Source organism: Taudactylus pleione, unplaced genomic scaffold, assembly GCF_031769625.1.
Source record: "Taudactylus pleione unplaced genomic scaffold, aTauple2 ptg000230l, whole genome shotgun sequence".
Taxonomy (NCBI): Eukaryota; Metazoa; Chordata; class Amphibia; order Anura; family Myobatrachidae; genus Taudactylus; species Taudactylus pleione.
The window spans coordinates 4,620,463-4,637,165 of record NW_028284632.1 but is presented as its reverse complement, the minus strand read 5'-3'; the positions used below and the strand labels follow the sequence as shown (position 1 = coordinate 4,637,165).

The window sequence follows — 16,703 nt, the reverse complement described above, 5'->3', positions numbered from 1 at the left end:
ACCTTGAGCTCTACGACCAGTTCCGATGGTTCCCGATGCTCGCGATTAATCCTTATATCCCAGGAGATGACATGTGGTGATCGAGAAGGGGGCGTTATTTAGTCTTACGGCCGCTTCTTACCCTCGGTCGTTCAGCTAACGATCTCATCTTAGGACCGCAACTTGTGATCTCTTAATTTGCATATCCAGCCCCTTTCCCCTATGACCGTGCGGCCGCAGCGACCGACTCTGAATGAGGTCCTGTGTGTGAGCGGCTCACCTGATGGTGCAATAAAGGTGCTTCAACTGCGTCTCTACCCCAGCCTCTACTCCGACTACCAGCAAACATCCTCCGGGATCGCTGAGATCCACGTCCCAGCTGCTGAACACCACCAATGTGTTTGAATGAGTCCCAATGTGTCCTGGAAGGATAATTCTGACCAGTTTCGCTCCACAATACTGGGGCTTTATCAAATAGTGACTGAATGCTGCCTGATAGCCCTTTATGAGGGGTATTCAATATGGGAGCGATAACATCGTTTTTGTGTTAATATCGCACTTATGACGTCATTATCGCAGGTTTTAGTTTTACACCGTATTCAATTTCAAAGACTTATTGCAGTTTTGAAAAGTCTTTGATAAAAAACGGTAATAACTTTTCACCATTGAATAGGTGTCGAAAAAAAGTGCAGAATTGGGGTTTAGGGGTGCAGGCTTAAAAAAAATAGCCTGCACCCTGGGAATGACATTTAAAAAAGAACTGCGTCAAAAAAAGTTTTAAAAAAATAGGGACACCCCAAAAAATTAATTAAAAAATTGGGGTGAAAAAAAAAATGGGAAAAAAATGATTAACAATGGGGAAATAGGTTCAGGGCTATTCTGCGGCAGATGTTTTCTGTATAGATTTATAGCGGCAGGTGCACAATTGCAGAATTTTTAAAAACTTACTTTAGGGACTTAAAAATATGCTAGTACCCATTTTCATGTACCCCAAATTTGATGGGACCACTTAAAAAAACGAAAAAAATAACCTAAGTGTTCTTCTGCAACACTTCTTCAATGTCGGGAAAAAAACCTGCTGCGGCTATTTAAATCCCCGACTTTCATTTAAAGGCTAAAACGGGGGTACCCATAGTGATCCCCCATGTTTTTACAACTTTAGGGGGCTCTTACAATTTTTCTAAGGAAAAATTCGTAACTTTACACAAATCCAACTTCGGAGGTTCCTGTTTTCGTTAATTTTATATTGAATACGGGGATAAGCGGGCGCGCGCCCGATACTTTAACGCAGGTAAAAACTCCGATATGAAACGTTAACTTCGACAGTGAAGTTAAAGTTTCATATTGAATACCCCTGTTAATCTGTGTCCAAATTGGTCCTTTTGGTATATCAATCAATAGGATGTTTAACACCTGTTGGAATTCACCTCTCATTCACCTCCCTCAGCAATCAGTAAAAAATCCTCATAAACTGTGTGTTCAAGCCACACAAAGAATGGCATAATATTAACTGATTATAAAGGATATATATATATATATAACTGTTCTTTTTTTGTTGACTATTGCGCTTATTGCAGCAGCCTGAGGACGGGGTCCGGAGGGATCCTGAAACGTTGCTCACATGCTGGATCAGTTGTAACATGTATTATTCATATCTTTATATGACATAAACAGAGTTTTTTTCTATAGTAGTGCCGTGCGTGGACCTTGGATTTTGTTTTGAGGACCAACATTGTATACATTACAGCAAGGGCACACTAGAAGTTGAATTGTAGCTTATGAGTGCCGGATTATTGAGACACTATATATATATATATAATTATATATATATATATATATATATGCACAAACATATATAAATGTATCTGTTTTAAGTGTACCATGTCCAAGAACGCAAAAAATATATATTTAAATAACCTAATATTGTTATATTATATTTTATTATAAGTAAAGATTTATATATATTATTATAGTGGTGTGGTGATTGTCAGTTCATCCATATCAACCCATATGCATATTAATTAGCGCAGGGGTTCCTACTTAATACTGGTTTAAATACTCCAGTAATTTTTCCTATTGAATTCTTTTTTTTTAAAATCATTCCTACATTCCATTTTTAAAGACAACTAGAAATCATGGAGATCTTTGTTTGTTACCAGACAAGTGTTCTAGTGACTGTCACGAAACATTTCAACCCTAATCTAAATGAGCTGATGTGCAGAACTAAACAATAATTGTTAGATAGCTGTCAGCACGTTGATAAGTCCTGTTAGCTATTAACAGCTGGTTAGTAAGTAATCAATCAGTATATAAGTAATTCTTCTTCCAAACAGATACATTTATCCTTCACCAGGAATAATGAACAATGACACACAAGATCCATCTACTGAATTTGCTGAGTTTGGGATCCCCGATATTATTGTGGTTGTGGTGTATTTTGTGTTTGTCCTTGCAGTTGGGATATGGGTAAGTCCATCACTTGTCAGTTACTAAACATAAGGCTTTATGACTTTCTCTAGAGCAAGTTGGAGATTAAAAATTAAGTCATTTACAGTATGTGTCAACATTACCTAGATATTAGCTGACTGCATGCCTCAAATACTAGTACACTTGAAACATCACTACTTGAAAATAGAACATTTATTTGAGTTTGTATCCTGTAGATTGTTATGCTGACTTAAAACTCTTCAATGCACATGGAGACAGCAGAAAGATAAATAGCAAATCATTTTAATTGATGGATATCAACAATCAGACAATGCATAGTTCGCTTTAGAAATTTTTGTAAAATGTTATAGTATTAGTATTTGAACACGCAGAGGCTGAAATGTAATATATGCTCTGTATTGCTGATTCCAGCGTGATTCTGGCATACATGCCTACCCTCCCAGAATGGCCTAGGAGGCTCCCGAAAATTGGGTGCCACTCCCAGCCGCCTGGAAAGGCATACAAGGATCCCGCAGTGCCCCCCGTCCACCCGGCCCTGCCCAATTCCCAAAGCAAAGTGGGCGGGCTGGACGGCCGATTACTTGATTTGTGCTCAATTATGTCATTGTAGCCACGCCCCCCGCTTTACAATGGCGTTATTAGCTGATGGGTTCCATGTGGTGCTCAGAGTATTTACACACTATACTCTTTTTTTAAAAACATCACTAGCCAGAGGAGTACCGTGGAACCATGGCGCCCGGAGAAAGTGCATGTCATAGCGCCCGCCTCCCCTTTCCTCCCTGTACTCAACTGTGCCAGTGGGGTATGGCCAGCCTGCGGGGGAACACTGAAATGAAGAGAAAAACAGCAAACAGTGTCAGTTTTATGCTGGGCGTTGAGGTCCCATTGGGGGGGAATGAGTTTGAAATACCGACTGCTTAATAGGCGCCGGTTCTAAAACTGACAATGAGAGACCAATGGATGAAGATCCCGACGGGCACCCGTAAGTAACTAACCCTCCCCTCTCACCCCTCTAACCCTAACCCTCCCTTAGGGGTGCCTAACCCTAACCCCCCCTTTTCCTAGCCTAATCCTAACCCCACCCCCCTGGGGTCCCTAAACCTAACCCCCCCATCCCCGGTCCTTCGGCGTTCCGTCATCGGAATTAACATAGGCATCGGTACTTCGACGCCTGTGTTACATCCCTTGCCGGGATGACACTGTCGGGATTGAGACCAGCGGCCTCCGGTCTCCTAACTACATCCCATTGGGGGAATAGAATGCTTCGGTAATGCACTATCTGACATTAAGGGGTAGCTCCTTTGGCACTGTTTTATTTATGTATAGCACCTAGGCAGGGCTGGCTCTAGGGGTGTTCGACCAGTGCGGTGGCACAGGGGCACCACCCGTAGAGGGGTGGCACCCCTCCCCAGCATCCCGATTTCAGCGGGACAGTAATGCCGAAGTGGCCCGCGGGTGATCAAATCGGGAGGCTGGGGACCCCCGCCTCTGCAGCTGTGCGACGGTGCCGGACCCCCGGAGAGTGAATGGATGCCGCGCACATGCGCGCAGCAACCATTCACTGATGGGAGAGGGCTGGGTGAAGCCCAGCCAGTGACGGAGTGCTGGGCTTTACCCCCAGTCTGACATTATTTGGAGGCCTCCAAATAACGTCACATAGGGGGCGTGGCCTGTGGTAATTAGGCCACACCCCCAAATTCGGTCGGCGAAGCCGCGCGCGTTGTTAGGGCGCCATCTCCAAGGCCGGCACAGGGTGCTCCGAACCCTAGAGCCGGCCCTTCACCTAGGATCTAGCTTTTATCTAATTTGAATCATTGTTTTTAGTCAATAGAGCAGATTGTATTATATATTCTGATCATTTAACTTAAATTGACAGAATACATGTGCTAGAGTGAGATTACACAGGATGCACAGTTTATTACTGCAATTACTGCCCCAAGCAGCTATCACTAGTGTGGGAACACATATGGGAAGCTCCATTCTCAGCTATGCTCCTACTTCACAAATATACATTGCACCTATATTAATGTGAGTACTACTAATCATGTTCTGTCTACCACCATTATTTCAGGTCTCCTAATACAGTATTTTTTAAAAGACCTTTCAAATAACACTATGTGGTCATGCCTGGGAACACCTCATTACTTTACATAGCAAAGCACTGATTTTTTTTTTTAAACTCATACCTGCCAATAAGAAAAGGAGAGGGGTGGTGATGGGAGCCTGTAAGAAAGGAGAGGGGAGGGACAAAGAGTTGATCAGAGAGGGGTGGTGGCAGAAGCCAATAAGAAAGGAGAGGGGAGGGACAAAGAGTTGATCAGAAAGGGGTGGTGACAGAAGCCCATAAGAAAGGAAAGGGGAGGGACAAAGAGCCGATCCCATGGTAGATAGGGGAGGGAATTAAAGAGGTGAGAAGTGAATGTAATGAATGTGACAGGAAAGGGGAGGTGACAGAAGATGATCACAGAGGAGGGAGGGCCGGAGGGGAGGCAATCTGGGCAGTTTGAGGGAGCATGAAATGTAGAAACAGATCTCAGATCCTTACTTATTTAGGATATAGAGCAAACAAACTGAGATAAAACTAACAGGCGGCCATCATACTGTGCAGCGCCCCATGATTCCGGAAACCTGAATGGCACCCAGAGCTCATGCTCCACCAGAACCACCCTCGCTACTCCCCTTTCACTAGCATATCATATTTAGAATTTTTTTAGTACGGGCCCCACAAATTAGTTGCCCTGGGGCCCCCACAAAGCTTAATCTGGACTGGTGCAGGAACCAGCAAATCAGAGCTTATTACACTTGGGCCAGAAAGACTTCAAAGAATCCTGATTTCAATCTACTTATTGAAATCAACATGTTAACCTCCTCATTTGAGGCTTAAAAAACATCAAATAAAGATTTAAGAAATTGAGAGCCCCAGAAATGAGACTGCACTAGATAAAGAGAGAATCCAGCCTAATATGCATGATGTAGCAGTGAATTACAAATGGTAGAAGGAGAACTTTAACCAACTGTTTGTCTTGTAGTCCTCAGTCCGTGCGAGCCGTGGGACAGTGGGAGGATATTTCTTAGCTGGGAGAAACATGACATGGTGGCCTGTAAGTATAACCACTATTATGTTCAATTATAGACACATTCTACAAAAAAATAATATATCTATTGCATGGGATTTCCTGGTCACAACAATGGTTCTGCTATTAAAACTAAAGTTTAACTGAAATGCCATTGCTGCATAATACAATCCATGCTCTCTGGGTAACAATGCATCGTGAACTGATTCAGTATATTATGTCAGCAATCATTGTGTCGACATGGAGAATGTCAACTAAACCCAAATATGTTTAAGGGTCTCTACCCAGGGGCATATTTATAATGGGTGCAGGATGTGCGGTGCACACTGGGCCCTGCACCCATAATATACTTACCTCTCCCTCATCTCTGAACATGGCCAATCTGTCGCTATTGGCAGATTGACCAGCATGCTCAGGGAGCGCGCATTGCTGGTTGTTTTCGACATTTTCATGCCCGATTTGAGAACAATTAATGAGTGATTGAACGATAACTATGTCATTATCGTTCAATCGCTCATTTTAATCGCCTAGTGGATACGTGGCTTTAGAAGTGTGCAGTACCTAGAAGTGCACCACCAGTAGCCCGTAATCACTGTACTGGTTTCAAAATAAAGGCTTTCCATCTGTTATTATTGTATCTTAAGTTCAATGTTACAATAAATGCTGAAATAAAGCAATCATAGTATGAAATTTATGACAGCGCATATTATTATTTATTTACTTTAATGTTTCCAGTAAATGTATCACTTCACTGCCTTTTTGCTAAGATCAAGTGTAGTATCTGTTCTTATCAGTTTAAAATGCAGTATATGTAATGCTAGAAGAGCAGGAGACGGAATACAGGTTCCAGATTACAAAAACACTGGGGTTTTTTTGTGTTGCAATGTGATTTTATAGCATTACATTAGTCCTTGTGTTCATGGCTGACATTCCCCTATCCTCCCCCGCCTTGCCTTCCAAACAATTACACTTGCTGGGTTCCTAGCCGACCAAGGTTCAGTATAGTGCAGGAAACACTGCTATCAGCAGAAGTAGGCTGATAGCGGTACTGAGCTGGACTCTGCCCGGCTTGAGGTTAAGTTGATGTGTGAGCATGGCTACGTCTCACCTCTTCTCTTATGCAGTGTCTCCACCTCAATCTGACTCTCTGGATAGCAGCTCTGGGTGATTCCATATTGGAAATGATGTGTGTGTACAGGTGTTGATATTGCAGAGTTGTCTAGGCATACAGCAGGTGACTCAAACCCGCTGTGGTTTAATAAGAGATAGCATGTACAGCAGTACTCACTGTTACATGCATACCAGTGATGGAAAGGAGCTTGAGCGAAGTGGGGTTTCATACAGCTCACCAGCGGGTGATGTATGCTGCTTGCGGGTTGCGGTGCATGATGCTGGAACAGCTTTATAGCAAGTATTAACTGGGTTTCTCATATGAGCTAAGTAGGAGACTACTGTCTCCCATCATGTCACTCCACACCGTACTCACTAGAGGGGTTGGGTATGGATTGCTGGCGTCGGGATGCCGCTGGTCAGATTAACAATAGCGGCATCCCGACAGTCAGAATCCCGACACCCATAGCACTAAACCTAGCCCCGCACCCTTAACCTAACACTTCTTCCCCGGTGCCTAAACCTAACCTCCCCCCTAGTGACTGAACCTATCCTCCCCCTCCCCGCTCCCCTACAGGTCTCTGAATAGTTGCAAGATAGAGGTAGACAAAATCACCCCATGGCCATAATAATAATTGACATGGGTTATCAATGAAGTCATATATCTAAGTATGTATTTGTAATAAATATATATATATTTATACACATATATATCTATATATATATATATATATATATATATATATATATACACACTGTAGATCTCCATAAACCTTGATGAATGTTGGGAAGTGGTTGTTACACTTTGCTAGATTTTACTCTAATTAGTATTAATAATAGTAGTAGCAGCATTGTTGTCTATTATGTAGCAACATAATAATCTGCAGCATTCTGCCGAAAATACACCTCTGGCCCATTGGAGCTTACAGTGTACAGTGCCTACCACACAATTAAGCTATAAGTATATTTTTAATAGAGATGAGGGGGTTCGGATCTCAGATATCTGAACCCACCCAAATTTTGAGATCCGGCCCCGATCTCAAACCGAGGCAAAACCAGATAGACTAAGGGCCTGATTCAGACCCACTCGCAAGCGGCTGTCCGCTCGCAAGTGGGTCGATGTTGTGCACTGCGCATGCGCACGATGCCGGGAGCTCCGTCGTGCGCATCCGCCAGACGCGACGAGCGAAGGACTTTCCTTCGCTCGTTGTGTCTGATCAAAGGGGGCGTGCTGTCGATGTTGATTGACAGCACGCCCCTTTGGTGGGCGTGCCTCCCTGACGGGGGCGTTCCCAAGGGAACGCCTACCGTCAGAAGCCGGCCCACTGACATCACTTGTGATGTCAGTGGGAGTGATTTTGGCTCTGATAGAGCCAAAATCACTCCGGGCCTTGCGGTTGAAAAACTCAACTGCAGGCTCCGGCTCGCAGTGGCGATGGTCGCGATGGTCAAGACCATCACGGCCATCAAACTGCACGCTCGTATAGGCTGTGGGTGGTGACCCACAGCTATACGAGCGTCCAGGAGGACGCTCCATAATTATGGAGGGCGGCCCTCATTCAGAGCGTGCGCTCTGCTCAGAGCGTACGGCTCTGAATGAGGGCCTAAATCTTGCAGCTCGCGAGCTTTCGTCTCTATGTATATAAGGGACCATGTGGTCGCCGCCATTTCACTCCGGCTGTGGAAACTGAACAGGGAGGGTGGGTAGTGTAGGGCTGGGAGAGGTAGTACTTACATGTGCTGGTGTTGTGCTGTGTCCTGGGCTGGTGCACTGCTGATCCATCTGGTGCTGTCACTGCTGTGCTGTCTGCTGTGTCCATCTGGGCTGGTGCTGTGCTGTCTGCTGCATCCACCTGGGCTGGTGCTGAATCATCTGGGCTGGTGCTGTGCTGTCTGCTGCGTCCATCTGGGCCCAAGTTCTGGACAAAAATATATATGTCTTTTTATTTTTTTTCTGTGTGTGCGTGTTAGGCATAGCCGCACAAGATACAGAAACGCATCCTAGTGCTGCCCAACTCCAGTCGTCATCAATCTGCGCTCTGGGCCCAAGTTCTGGACCCGAAAAAAAAAAAAAGTGGCTTTTGTCTATTTTTTTTTTTTCTGAGTGTGCGTGTCAGGCATAGCCGCACAAGATACAGCAACGCAAGTTGCAACCTAGTGCTGCTCGACTCCAGTCATCATCAATCTGTGCTCTGGGCCCAAGTTCTGGACCCCAAAAATCCCCCCTAAAAAGTGTCTTTTTTGTCTATTTTTTTTTTCTGTGTGCGCACGACTGCACATGTGTGAATTTTGTATCCTCACCTTGGCTACACTATTAGTGCTTGTGACCCTGCTTCAAGACCACAGAAAATATGGAGGGCTGTCACATGACAGGAGAGCAAGGCCAAGAACCACATGTTGTAGCTGCCGCCAGTTGATGACCTTGCATGATAATGCAAGGCCATCAACTTCCTCGTCCGCTATGAAGGCCCATGCCCCAGGGCTTAAGTCACGCCATGGATATGGTAAAGCTACTTTTACTGTAGTAAAGGAAAAAAAAAATTGAAAGGCAAGTTTCCCTTTTGCTTGTAGTAGTAGTGGTGGTGGTACCATTAAAAATTTGAAAGTTGTTAAGAAGAGTAAGACAGCTCCGTAAAAACCAACTGTGTGCCCTGAGAAATCGAAATCACAAATCCCAGAGGAGAGTGCAAGTGTGTCCGCAGTTGCCATGTGTGAGCCAGACCTAAATACTGGTGTACTGGAGGATCCTCCAAGTTCCAACATTTGTGTGCCCTCTGTAAATGTGGGGAAGGGCAGTCAACATCTTGCAGACGTAGCCAGTGAGGATGCTTCTGTGGAATTGCACATGGAGGAGGAGGATATTTTGGTAGTTGAAGGCGCTAAGGATGATGAGAATGTTGATTATAAAGATGTTGGTGATGAGGATGTTGATGCCGAGGATGTACTTTGTGTAAGTAAGACAACAGCTGTTGCCCATGGATTGAAAAAGCCAAAGCCCATTGTTGTCATGCCGGGGCAAAAGACAAAAAAATCCACTTCTCACGTGTGGAATTATTTCAACCCCAATCCGGACAACAGTTGTCAAGCCATATGTAACCTTTGCCAAGCAAGAGTGAGTAGAGGGAGGGACCTAAACCACCTAGGAACTTCCTTCTTGTTACATCACTTGGAGCGCATTCATCAAATATCAAAGTGTATGTCGCCAAGTTCCAAAACTCGAAACTTAACAAGTCCAGTGTCACCTACCTGCTCCCTCTCTGTGGGATCCAAGCACCTTCGATCTCCACCACCAACATCTGCATCATCAACATCCTCATTCGTCATCGGGAGTAGTCCTACTGCATCCAATGTTGTTATTCGAAGCATGATTGACTCCTCTCCTATCCGTGATTCCTCAGAAGGATCCTTGATGACTACGCCTGTTGCTGCTGCTGTTGCTGTGAGTGGATCTTCATCCCAGAAGGTGACCAGGAGGAAGACTACTTGTAGTGCATCTTCCAAAAAACAATTAACTGTCAAACAATTGTTTGCAACGGTAGACAAGTATGACAGCAATCATCCAGTTGCACAGCAGATTATTGACGCCATAACAGCTATGCTGGTATTAGATGTGCGTCCAGTATCCACCATTACTGCAGTGGGTTTTCAACAGTTAATTGAGGTCCTGTGTCCTCGCTACCAGATCCCTTCTAGATTCCACTTCGCTAGAACAGCAATTCCAAGTCTGTACAAGGACATTAAAAAAACCTTATTAATGTCCTCAGAAATGCCGTTGTACCCACTGTCCACTTGACCACTGATATGTGGACAAGTGGGACAGGGCAAACTAAGGATTACAACACTGACAGCCCACTGGGTAGGTGTATTGCCTACAACAGCAACAGCAGCAGCAACATCTACCAAAAGACAGTTGATACAGAGGCAGGCTACTCTTTGTATAACTGGTTTCACTAAGAGGCATACCGCTGAGAACCTCTTAGAAAAACTCAGGGAAATCATTGCTACATGACTTACCCCACTTGGACTCTCCTCAGGATTTGTGATTTCGGACAATGCCACCAATATTGTGAGAGCATTACATGTGGGCGAATTCCAACACGTCCCATGTTTTGCTCACACAATTAATTTGGTGGTGCAACGTTTTTTAAAAAATGACAGGAGCGTGCAGGAGATGCTCTCGGTGGCACACAAAATATCCGGACATTTAAGACATTCGGTAACCGCTTGTCAAAGATTGCATGACCAGCAGGTACTGTTTAATTTGCCCTGCCATCAGCTGAAGCAAGAGATAGTAACTCTGTGGAATTCTACCCTCTATATGCTTCAGCGAATGGAGGAACAGCAAAAGGCCATCCAGGGCTATACAATGGCCTATGACATAGGCCGTGGAGGGGGAATGCACCTTACTCAAGCACAGTAGAGAATAATTTCCGTGTTGTGCAAGGTTCTCAAACCCTTTGAACTTGCCACACGTGAAGTTAGTTCAGACACTGCCAACTTGAGTCAGGTCATTCCCCTCATCAGACTTTTGTAAAAACAGCTGGCGGTACTGAAGGAGGAGCTGAAACGGAGCGATTGCGCAAGGTATGTTGGACTGGTGGATCAAGCCCTTGATTCACTTCACCAGGATCCAAGAGGTGTCAATCTTTTGAAATCTGAAAAACATATTTTGGCGACCATTCTGGATTGTACAGTAGGTTTAAGTCCTACCTTGCCTTGTGAGTTTTTTCCAACAGACAAAAATCTAAAACTATGCAAAGAGCTGTTGGTAAAAGAATTGTCAGCTGCAGCCGCACGTGAAAGGCCATAATCTCCTCCTTCAGTTTCTGCAGCTGCCAGGAAAAAACTCAATTTCTTCGGGGGACCATGGGGTCCACAGCCATTACGTTTGGGTATGAATCCCGGTCACCAAACAGTTAACACAAAGGAGATCTCTGCTCCCAGGATGCACTGGGGTTCCTCCTCATATACCCCACCCCCTGCCTCAGGTAGCCAGTTCTTAATGTATGGTGTGTTCACCACATAGAAAGTGGGACTGCTGGAGCAGTACTGCAGACAAGTAACAAAAAAAAAAGAGTTTTACTCTCCATCACGGCGGCTGGTCTGAGCTGTCCTGGAAGCAGCCTCGCGTCTTATAGGAGACACACCGGCCACCCGCTACAACTACCTCCTCCGGCGCCGCACCGCTGGCCTTGGCAGGTCCAAGGCTAGGGCTTCGGCAGGAGCTCTTATGCCCTGGACCGCACCCGGATCAAGGGGATGGCAGGTAAGCGTGTGGTCGCGGCGGCCGCTGACGCCGGGACCACGTGGCGGTCTGGCCTCCGGCGGTGAGACTGGCCGGAGGCGCGCTGCAGTCGGGAGGCATACAGCTTGATTCCTACACTAGACCGCCGGGATGTGATGTTCCTGACCAGCCGGGGCTTGTGGCGGTGGCCAGGTCAGTTTACCGGGCAGGTCCAAGCAGGATAGGGGAGGTGCGCTTCCCTGGCGGCCCCTCCCCCAATCCACACGCTAGTTCAGTCCTCTGGCGCAGTGATTATGGGTTGCCTCTCCCAGCCTCCATAGGGCAGCCAGAGTGTATGTCAGTTGCTCTCTGAACGCTGCTCCTTCAGGACGCTGGGCAGTCTCCCTGTATACCTTTCCTACTGCTGGTTCAGGTTTTACAGGGCTCTATCCTACCTAAGCCTAGCGCTGATTGTGGTAGCAAGAGCTTATATGCATATGACTCGCAGAGTGTTTATGCATGACGTGATTGTTGTTTTATGGATACTGTTTCTTATGTAAAAAACTGACTCCTGTAAACTATCACTGTCTCTTCCCTTAACCCTTTCCTACGGGTGTGTGGGTAGTTGGGGTGAAACAAAATCACGTGTGTACTCAGAACTTGTCATTATTACGTCAGAGTCTGAAGGACAGGCGGCTAAGGTCCCTGCGCTGGGGGGGTTTTCCCCACAGGATTTCATACAATCTGAATTATGTGGTTACTGTGTTAAGTAGACAAACCTCCCAGCTTCTGGATAGGAACTCCCTTGGGTTTCCTTTGCCCAGATTATGGACCAAAATACCTTGCTTGTGGCCAGGTTGAACAGGTTCATTATCCTACTAAGCTGGAAAGCTTTTTGATTAAGAGCCTATGGCAAATATACTGTTTAAATGCGTTAAGTTTTAATGAGTTATGCTGCCTTTGTTTCTGAAAAGACTGTCAGCTCTAACTATGTGTGAAGGTGAGCACATTACATTGTTACCTTTGAAAAAAAAAAAGTGCTCCAATTGGCCCCCAGCTGTAGGCTATATGTGCTAAATTGTAATTTACATATACTGGTAGGACTGGATTGCCCACTCCCCCCACACTCTCTCCTAATTAGAAAGACTCAGATGAGTTGAGTACTGATTGGGGGGGAGTTGACTATCCCTGAGTATGCCTTGTTCCCAGGAAATTGCATAACACTGGAATCCTACCAAGTTTTGTTGCTTGGATTCAGTACCGATTGATGCAAATCTACAGGTAGATCTTGCAAAACTGGTCAGTTAGGCATGGATGTGCTACTGTTCAAAGTTTTACTTTCCTTAACCCCTAAACTGCGGTTAGGAGTTAGAGAGTGCTTCACATTATTATTATTATTATTTATTATTATTATTATTATCCTTTATTTATATGGCGCCACAAAGGTTCCGCAGCGCCTTACACAGTACGTAAATGAGCACACAAGAAAACAGTTAATAGTAATACAAAACAATGTAGGACAAGGACAAGGTTTATAAACATAGCTGCATAACAAGCAGCAGGACATGAGCAACCAGGTGTTAGATGTCATTGTGGGGAGTTAGGAGTAAATTATACTATAACTAGGGGGAGGAGAAGCACGTGAGAGATGAGGGCCCTGCTCGTTAGAGCTTACATTCTAAAGGGGAAGGGCAGACAGACAGGGGCGACACAGATGGGGTAGATAGTGAGGAAGGAGCATGGAGCAGTGGGTTACGATATGTACTGCGGTATGTGTGTGTTTAAGAGAACCTGATGTTATATCAAGATTAAGTCCTTCATACATCTATCCCTATGACAGAAAATAGATTTTGTTTATGTGTTATTCACATGAGAGATGTACAAAATAAAGTTGTAGCACTTTAGTTATTGTGTGTTACATTTTAGCATCTACATACATCCTGATAAAAAATGGATATATTATGGGACTGTCCCGCCATCAATCACATGTATGTTTCTGTGGCAGTTTAAACCAACGCTTGTTGTGGGTTACTTGCAAATGTTCTCAGGAGATTTGGTTCATCTCCCTGGGTAACTCTCTGTGGATGGCCAGGTTATACAGAGCTTGATGTCCTACTTAGCCTCGTCGGCTGTTCATAGTTGACTAAAAATGTGTTCCATGTATGTATATATGCCTCCACTGCGGTGATCAGGTCATACAGAGCTCTAGGTCCTACCTGGTGTTTGGTAGTAGGCCGGAGAGGTATGTATGTATGTATGTGTGTGTATATATATGTGTGTGTGTGTGTGTGTGTATATATGTGTGTATGTGTATATATATATATATATATATATATATATATATATATATAATTATTCGAATTAAGTATCCGTGTGACTTATTGAATCTGCTGTACTATGCTGCCTTGTCAGCATAAGTCTATCACTACTGTTTCACCTTGTGTAACCCGTTACAAAGATACATGGGTACATTGGATGTGAAATGATGGTCACATTAATACTAGACATTGGATAAACCTTGTATGTCCAATGAAAAGGTAAGACAGATAGCTGGAGCCCCTGAGTTGGTGTCATGTGTGACCTGTAACAGCAGCCCCCTATGGTTATGCCCTCTATATTTCCATCATGAATGGACATTTGACCTACAGCCATACCACACTGGACATGCCCAATCTCATCTGATTTTGGAAGCTATGCCGTGTTGGTCCTGGTTAGTACTTGATGGGAGACCACCTGGCAATACCAGATGCTGTAGGCAGTGGTTGAGGCAGGGCATCATCTTTAGTAGCCGTTCAACAATCACTACAGGCTGCTAGATCTTTGCAGCCAAAGACCAGATGGCGTCGGCACCTCACGCGGTCCAGGCCACAGAGAGGGGTGATGGGGGTGTCCTCACAGGACTTAATATAAATGGGTTGTGGTGGTCACTGTTCTAAAGAGTCACCACAGTAGTCATATCTACCAGATCATAGCGCAGATTGTGGACAGGTTGGCGACTCCTGCGCCAACCCTGATATTAAGGTATCTTCAGCAGCTGCAACCTACCATGTTTAGGCTTCCTAGGCATCTGTCCTGGAGGGACATGTGTGCTCACTCGGGTCAAAATGTGACTTCGTCCTTAGCAGCTTTCCAACAATTATGGCAAGCAGCTAGGCCAGTACAGCCAAAAAAATCAGAAGGCGATCGGTCTCATGCTCCGTCCAGCCCTCAGATTCTGGTACATCTTCTGGTGTTTAGGGGGACACACGGGTCTCCTCCCAAGAGTCACTCTCAAAAGAGGAAGACCATCTTCTAACAGTACGTCTCCTCCCTGATCAGAGGGGTCAAAGCTGTGCTTGTGGAGCCGGTATAAGGAGAGGCTCCAGTGTTCTAATGCCAGAAAGTTGTGAAAGCCTCCCAAATCTGACTACAGCCAGACCAATACTGGACATGCCCAATATTGTCTGATCTTGATAGCTAGGCAGCAATGGGCCCAGTAGTACTTGGAAGGGAGACCACCTGGGATACCAGGGGTTGTAAGCAGGGGCGCCTAGAAGGGGGGGGGGCGGGTACAGATTACCTGGGCCCGGGCTTCCTGAGGGGCCCGGTGGGGGCCCGGGTCCGGCGGCGCTCCCCCTCCCTCACAGCAGCCCAGCAAACAGCGTGTGCTGAGCTGCAGTGGAGACTGCAGTCTCCTAAGCCTGTGGGGGGAGCGATCACACTGATCGCACCCCCCCTGGCTTTGCACCGGGCTGAGGGGGCTCAGAGCGCCCCCTCTCCCCAGCGGCGCTGCATATCTTTTTCTTTTTTTTTTCGTGAAGGGGGCGTGGCCACGCCTCCCGCGGTTAGGCCACGCCCCCTATTATCCAGGCCCGCCGCAGCTCTCAGTGGGCCTGGTTGTAGGGTAGGTAGTATGGAGTTTCTCCGGGCAGAAAAATCCATATTACCAGAAAGGTTGAGGCCTTATATCCCTTTCCAGTACCATTGGCATTCGCCTTTAAATGTTCCACTGATAAGAGATTTGAAGCCGGTTTCAGGGCAGTCTGTCTGTCAGGAGCTGTCATTTGCCCGGCCAGGGTACGGCCAGGGTTCCAAATAAAAGCACAGACTATCTGTCTCTCGCCAGAAGAGCGACTATCCGTTAAAGACGTTTTGTCGCAACAAGGGTCGCCCGTTCTGGATCTGGATGATACCAGCCTCCGCGGGTGGGGAGCAGTGACAGGTTGACACATGTTTTCAAGGAAAATGGAGGACAACGGAAAGCAGTCTCTCCATAGAATGTCCTGGAACTAAGGGCAGTATTCAGGAGTGCTTTTCAAGCTCAGGAAATATTAAAGGGGCAGGCCGGTCTAGGTGCAATCTAACAACGCCACCGCAGTAGCCTGCTTCATCCATCAGGGGGCAGAATGTCATTTTCCAGCGAGATCGGTTGTGTTCATACCAGAAGTCCTTAATTTGGAAGTGGACTTCCTAGGCCAGCAGGATATATGCGCCAGAGAGTGTGGGCTCTTCATCCACAGGTATTTCAGAGCCTTGTGGATGGATGGGTCTTCCAGAGGTAGACCTCGTGGCCTGGAGTCACAACCACAGGGTCCCCAGGTACGGGCACAAAGTTTGTGGATGCTCTGGCAGTAGAGTAGAACTTCAAACTAGCGTATTTGCTTCACCCGCTATCCTTTCTTCTAAGGGTTAATGGGAATATGCAACAGTAATACTGATAGCCCCTGCTTGACCGAGACGCTGCTGGTTCGCCAACCTGCAGAGTCACTCCATAGACACTCTGTGGCCTTTTCTGCTAAGGTCAGACCTGTTAATACAGGGTCCCTTCCTGTATCTAGACCTGACTCGTCCATCTTGGACGGCATGGTTCTTCAGACCTCCGCCTTGAA

General features: G+C 45.9%; 1 protein-coding gene, 1 non-coding gene and 1 pseudogene across 4 annotated transcripts in view; all 3 read left to right on the top strand.

Annotated features, from left to right (window-relative positions):
• The first annotated feature begins 2,331 nt into the window (after positions 1-2,331).
• SLC5A9 (solute carrier family 5 member 9) overlaps positions 2,332-16,703 on the top strand; it is a 65,333-nt gene continuing 50,961 nt past the window's right edge. Inside the window, exons 1-2 of one of the 3 annotated variants that reach the window (XM_088479302.1) lie at positions 2,332-2,445; positions 5,457-5,528. In XM_088479302.1, the coding sequence (XP_088335428.1) occupies positions 2,338-2,445; positions 5,457-5,528 (180 nt within the window). In that variant the 5' untranslated portion in view covers positions 2,332-2,337. Of the gene's footprint in view, positions 2,446-5,456; positions 5,529-11,628; positions 11,878-13,544; positions 13,605-16,703 lie in introns of those variants that run through there. The other 2 variants (XM_088479303.1, XM_088479304.1) reach the window with 2 other exon arrangements.
• Positions 6,244-6,434, top strand: LOC148516941 (U2 spliceosomal RNA). Its single transcript, XR_015879350.1, has one exon. It is a non-coding gene; the product is annotated as a U2 spliceosomal RNA (small nuclear RNA).
• Positions 14,476-14,593, top strand: LOC148516940 (5S ribosomal RNA; annotated as a pseudogene).